The sequence below is a fragment of the Acyrthosiphon pisum genome, chromosome A2, assembly GCF_005508785.2.
Source record: "Acyrthosiphon pisum isolate AL4f chromosome A2, pea_aphid_22Mar2018_4r6ur, whole genome shotgun sequence".
NCBI classification, from domain to species: Eukaryota; Metazoa; Arthropoda; class Insecta; order Hemiptera; family Aphididae; genus Acyrthosiphon; species Acyrthosiphon pisum.
This window is the reverse complement of record NC_042495.1, coordinates 90,412,966-90,420,095: the sequence shown is the minus strand read 5'-3', so window position 1 is coordinate 90,420,095 and position 7,130 is coordinate 90,412,966. Positions and strand designations below refer to the sequence as shown.

Below are 7,130 nucleotides of genomic sequence, written 5' to 3'. Positions count from 1 at the left end.
TCCAGTAACCTGTCAAACTACTCGTATAATTTACTATGTTATATTATTATGTATTGCGTATAGGATTTAATGATAAATAGGTTAAAGGTATAACATAATATGCATTTAAAAAATAAATCGAACTAATCAATACCTGGCTAGTGCTTTGGTCTTGGACAGAATTAGAATATTGTTAGCTAGCATTATGATGGAAGAAATGTTAAAGAAATGATGACAAAAACCACCGTATATACCAAGTGTATACCAGTATACCTGTACATCTTGAGTAGGTAATTTTGTGTTTTTATAAATATACCAGTTGAACTTATAACCGAATAATGAAGTGTGCAGATTGATGTATTTATGTGTTTGTTGTTAAGAAATGGGACACGGGCGTTAAAAATCGACAGTCTACGCGTATACTTGTTCCTCGGTGATAAATGAGAACAAAGTCATAAAGGCTTCGGCTCCTCATTTATGGGGTGGGTACCTATACCTAATACAAAGTTACGAATGATTTATGACTTATGCTACACATGTGGCATCGTCAATATATTATAATGTGTACGTAATGCGTAAACATATATCTCTAGTACACAACCGTAAACCAATGATTTATCACAATAACTATGTCATCGAATAGAACATTTATATTCATAATATTGGATGAGGAGTGTAAAAATAAAAATATTTTCGTACCACGATTGATAAATATGGTTGATTTAGAGTAAGATGGTTCCGTATATCTAAGTATCTATGTACGAGTACGATAGACGATAGTACTTAAATAAAACTACCTCTTGGGAAAAATTCACAACTATCAATACCCCCATTAGGGTTGCCAACCGGCCGGTATTTCACACCCATGATCCATAGGCTTAAAAAGCGGCTTGCCGGTATTAACCTATAAAAAGCCGGTATTTCCATCTATTATTATAACTTTGGATATAAATATATTAATATTATTAAATTTTATATTTAAACATTATGTAATATATATTGATATTATTCAATTTATTATATTAATATTAAATAAAAATTCACTGAAAATGATGACTTTTTTTTGTACACTTGGGCCGGTAATTTCTAAATTAAAAGTTGGCAACCCCATTCGTTTACTTTGTGGAACAAAGTAACAGAAAATACCTAAGACACTACACCATGAACAAGGTAACTATCAAATAGAATTACCATCTACTTGTGACATAGCCCCATAATTTGCCAAATATTTCCAAACCCATAGCAGCAACTCTAATTTCGAATATAATTTTAACATAAATAAAAACGCCGAAGACCAATCTTTTAATATAAATACATACATACTTAATAATAACTATGAGTACAAATTCCCCCACTACAATCAAAGAGGTATACTCTGAACTAGCCAAATATACCAGCAAAAGCTCCGGGCGGACCGGGTCTAATGATATATACTAATACCAATACCTATCCCATATATTTTCATAAGAAACTTCTCAGAATACGCACTTAGTAAACAACTTGCAATCTACAACTTCATTTGAAGTCGAGTAATATACTACCTAATAAATTGCGTCAAACAATTTATAGTTGTACCACTTCTAAAACTAGAAGAAAACAAATTTAACATGACCAGCCACAGCCCAATATCTCTAACTTGTACACTTTGTAAACTGCTTGGAAAAATGTAAATAGACGCCTAGTATGGACGTATACACATTAATCTATTATAGCGTAGGTACATTCCCACTGACAGTCGCAAACGAGTATTTCCAAGGCGATGCGTACCATTTGACCATTTTAAATCAATATTATTAGTTATTACTTATTAGTAATATAATAAGTATTGTAATAAGTTATTAAAATTAAAAATAAAATAATACAATTTTATTGGCATACCCATTATTACACATTTACTCATTTCTTAATATTTTGTAGTTATGACTTGTTTCAAAGTCCATTTTTAATTGAAAATTTTTAAATTTAAAACATTAAAAATACGCCAAGGGATAAATCCCCCCCCCTAGATCCAGCCGTGGATATATCTAGTATATTATATATTTAGTCTGTGTCATGATTATACCTATATATCTTAAATCATGTTCCGAACACAGAATATAAGTTATATTCTGTATATAAATTTGCAATGATTGTTATTCAAAACAAGGAAATTGTTTGTCATTTAATTGACATAACATTATTCTTTGGAAGACATTGCCTATCATTTCGAGGACACAAAGAAGGCTGGAAAGATGAAATACGTGGACATTTTAAAGATCTTACAATTCTTTTGGCTAAACACTCGCCACCATTGACAATGCATATTAATGAAATTCAAAACTATGGGAGTCAGGAGAAAGACTCATAACTTCTTATCGTGGCAACGTCAAAACCAACTGATATACCTAAGCCATTTCAACAAATATTAAATATGTCATTCAGCAAGAATTGTTTAATGCTCATTACTTTAGTATTTCAATTAGTAGCGTAATTAATAAATATATAGGTACCTAATAGACATAGGCGCAATTTCAATTTTTGGTTTTGGGGGGGCTGAATATATTAAAGGCAAGCAGATCATTGCAATATAGCATATTAAAATTGTATGTCCTAGGTTTTTTTTTGGCGTGGGAGCTACGGCTAATTTTTTGGGCACCCCCAAGCCCTACCCCAAATTTGCGCCTATGCTAATAGATTCAATTAATTAACCATATTTTTAAATCTGTACCACAGAAGTCAACTGATGCAAATCCTGTTTTTGAAATGTTGAGTTAGTACTAATATTATTAGTGTCAACTCGAGTAATATATGTGTAAAATAATTTGATAATAATTAAAAATCTCATTTATAAAATACAATAATCGTTTAATTTGTACACAAGTTATACGTACATCGTATAATAATAATAATAATAATAATAATAATACTTATATAATTATTTATGTATTAGGACTTTATATCGTATACATTTTGGAGTACTTATTGGAAAATCTTGTTTAATTACCCACGCTGGTCGTCTTTGCTATGATTATGCTTGCGTTATTAGGTATTACCGCGACGATATTTGTCAATATGTACGCACAGGTAGGTTATATTGCGGTATCAGCAAGGGCGCCCATTGGTGGGAGAGCAAGCGGGGCATGTCCCCCTAGAAAATAATAAAGTAACCAAAAAAAAAAAATGATGTATATGCTTTGAATTTATATTGCACTTATTTGCTTATTACTTATCACTTTCAATAGTGGCGTAGGCACGCAGAGGCTATCGCGCTGAAGCCCCCCCCACCCCATGCCCGTATCGATATAACATAGAAAAATTAATATTGTTTTTTCACGTTTTAATTGTCGTCAACTAGTAAGCAAGGACGTCAATAAAATTCATATACGTGTTATTGGATTAGCTATAGCCAATAACTATAATAATATATCTAGGTAGAATTCATTTTTGAAAAAACATAGTAACTATTAGCATTTAGCATACATTTTTGCAATTTTTTTGCTCGTTTTTTTGTAAAAGTATGAACTACAACTACTTATATGAAAGGTCTTGCATTAAATTGACAAGACTTAGTTATACAAATTTATTATATTATACAATTCTAACTATAAATTAACTGTGGTTTTAACCAAATTTGAACTTTAAATGCTCACAAAAAATAATCATAACTATGTATCGTTAGTATTTATAAAGCTATAATAAAAACTTATGAGGAACCTTGTATTACATTTTTAAGCTTTTTGACTGAACGAATAATTTTTTATTGTCATTTTTAGAAAAAAAAACCATTTTTTAACCAAATTTAGCTTATATGGAAATATTGGAAATACTGTATAAACTATAAAGTATAAACACTATATAGCAGTGGCATGGCGAAGTGAAATATTTTATCGGGCAATTTATTTTTTGAATGACCTAACTGGTAAGGTACCACACCTCGACTACTTAATATAATACTTATTGTTTAAGTTATTATTCTTATTAAATATCATCTTCAGTCTTCAGATGAAGTTAATCTTGTACTACAATTTCTCACTAAATCCAGTACTCACCCAATCGGCACCCCTTTAAAACTATCGGGAAACTGTCCTTCAAAATCACGGTCAACATGCCTACACATGACCTTTTACGTTGTGAAAGAGTAAGTAGTGTGGCCAGTGGGGGTCTCTGGGTGCAGGGGTGGGTATTAATTTTTGTACTTTGCCTCACCTATAAAAATTGAGTTTGGCGCCACTGAATATAACAATCCGAGTCTGTGGACCATAGAGTAATATTTTACTCTGGACTGGTGGACTGTGATAAAAACACCGTGTTATCTATATACAGACAATTGATAACAGTATGAAATGAAATCACTAATCAGAAATATAAAAATTAAATCATTGTCTAAAGAAAATTGAACTGTAAATTAATGAAATATATTAAAGAAAACAATAAAAAAAACTCATATAAAATTTAAGATAGCTCCATCGTAAGAAATAAGAATCAGTAAATACAACTATTGCAGTCACACAGGATACAGTCGAATTACACACCGATACAGTATGTTACGTACTAAAATAATTACAATACTATATCCACTTATTCATACTTAAAAGACTTGTTGTTAGACGTACAATAATATATATCAAGATGATGCGCTACGATGAAGGTGAACTCACAGACCATAGGCCCTGTGCTGGTGTAAGAGCGGACCTCAAGATGTGTCTATTGGAATCGGACTGTTGTAAAATAGTAAATAGTTTATTTTGTTCTAAAAAGAGTACCTAATACATATTTTATTTAAGTATCTAAGTTGAAATGTCTGTTGATTATAATTTTTAGGAAAGAAAGTTGCCCAAAGACTGCTTGAAAGAGAAAAACTGTCCACCAGAATGTTTGGCATTACAAAATACATTTTTTGAATGCAAGCGGTCACTTGTAAGTTTATTCAGTTCAAAAGACAATATTTTGATAGCAGGGATTGGATTTATAACATTTATATTGGATAAATACTGTAGCGTATACATACATTTTGTATGGGGGGATCAGAAAAAATTTTAAACCTAGGTACCTGCACATTAAAAGAATAAATTACAAAATATAGGTAATATATAATTTGGTACAATAGCGTGTCTATAAATATTTAAATAAAATTTGAGTTTAAATAATTTAAGTACAAACTTAGTATTATTAAGTATACTATATTCATAAATCATAATATATTAGATTATTACATGTAAAATAAATTAATTTTAATTTTTTATAGTAATTAATATGGTACAATATATTATATTGGTCTGCTGAACTTTTTTTTGGCCTACCTACTTATAGTTGTCAGCATACCTTTCAAAAAGTTGAAATGACACCCTTGAATTATACAATATTATAGTTTACAATTTTTTATATTTCCTTGTAACGCACCAAAATTAAGAACACTATTTTATAAATTTTTTTTTTGAAAAAAGGCCTATGGGGGATTAGACCCCCACATCACCCTTGTATACGCCACTGGATAAATATGTACAATAATATTCCCTTGAATGTTGTGAAATACCTGTTATTAAAATGACGTAAAAATTGTGAGTAAAAGAAATATCTAATTTAATATAAACTCAGACAAATATTGTAAGTTATTTCTACGTATTATACTTTAAATTAAACATTGGTTATAAAACAATTATCTAATTAATCTATCAACACAACAGTGTAATAATTTAGATTTTGATGAAAAAATTGAACCAAATTATTAATATGCAATTTACAATAATTTATTAACATGCTTATTCAACTGTAAGTTCTTAAAATATGACCAATTTTAAAACAAGTAAAAATACAAAATTAAAGTCTTCTAAGTATTATGCAACTAATTTCAAGATTACACTGATAGTTGTTACAAATAATGTACATATTTTACTAATTATAACATAAATGCAAATACTAGTAAATGAGAATCCATTCCCTGTTTATAAATTATATGTAACTACATTATTATATTAATATTATTGTGTCTTCAAATTATCAGAATTTTTTGATAAAAAATATATGTATACTAATGATAATTTTTATTTTTTTAATTATACTTGTAAAATCATAATTAATAAATAATAATTATTATATTTTCTTTGACAATTTACAGTATCTAATATTAAAATCATTTTATTTCAGTTGGACAACAGACAGCGATTCAGAGGAAGAAAAGGCTATTAACAGTGTACAATGTATATAGATTTCAAGAGGACAAGACTTTCTCTGATGTTTATATATCTATTTTATTTTTATAGTTTTTTTCTTTCCGGTTGTTAAAAATAAAGTAATTCAAAATTAGTTTTTATTTACACTTAAATTTGTATAGATTTCATTAACAAAAATGTTTCATATATTACAAATATACAAGTTCTTAAAAATTATATTTTGTATAAGTACATACTATAGTAAAACTCATTGGTATCTAAATATTTTTCCCAGTCTTGCTCAGTCATTATTTTTTTTTGAAACTCCACAATTCTTTAGTAACATTTTTCTGTCTATCAGTTCCTAGTTCATTTACAAATGGGATGATATCTAACAATATATCTTTAGGAGATTCATGTACATTATCAAACCATCCTTTAACATCCTTATACATTTGTATATCATTGGTATATTGGAAATGTTTTGGCTTTACAATTGACCTAAATGCCTTTATGGGTTTTTCATTTGCCAACATTAGTCCTCTGACAGCTACTGATAACGATGACAAACTTATATCATATATAGAAACACCAAACATAAAGTTAGAACTCAACATTACATCAGCTGCACTGATTGCATCAGCTCCTTTGCAAATGTCAGTTAAACTAGAGAAACGAGTTAAATAATTTTCTTGAAGAAATCCCAAAACTGTAGTCGGTTGCATTGCAAAATTTTCAACCAGTTTGTCTGGGTTATGAGTAAATTTAAATTGTAGTGAAGAGTTTACTATCTCTCTCTTTGGATATATAACACGACCAATAGAATGAAATAAATCAAGGTTCTCGTCCATTGAAATAGAAGAACACTTTTTACTGATTTTATTTTGGATGTTCATACAAGTAAAACTTAAATTTATAATTGATGCTCTCAAATCCCCGTTAGTCTCATCATATATAGCATTAAATTCTGAAGAATTTGGTAACCTTACTAATTTATTTTTCTGTTGTTCAGATTTGACGATC

General features: G+C 29.1%; 1 protein-coding gene across 2 annotated transcripts; it reads left to right on the top strand.

Annotated features, from left to right (window-relative positions):
• Window positions 1–4,296: 4,296 nt before the first annotated feature.
• LOC100166713 (cytochrome c oxidase assembly factor 5) lies at window positions 4,297–6,357 on the top strand. 2 transcript variants are annotated; one of them, XM_001951296.5, is made up of 4 exons: window positions 4,297–4,497; window positions 4,566–4,689; window positions 4,780–4,875; window positions 6,103–6,357. In XM_001951296.5, exons 2-4 carry the CDS (start codon window positions 4,588–4,590, stop codon window positions 6,142–6,144), a joined length of 240 nt encoding a protein of 79 aa, XP_001951331.1. In that variant the 5' UTR covers window positions 4,297–4,497; window positions 4,566–4,587; the 3' UTR covers window positions 6,145–6,357. The 2 variants fall into 2 exon arrangements, with proteins under 2 accessions (XP_001951331.1, XP_008183749.1); XM_008185527.3 differs by having other exon boundaries at window positions 4,317–4,497; window positions 4,554–4,689; window positions 6,103–6,344.
• Window positions 6,358–7,130: the final 773 nt, after the last annotated feature.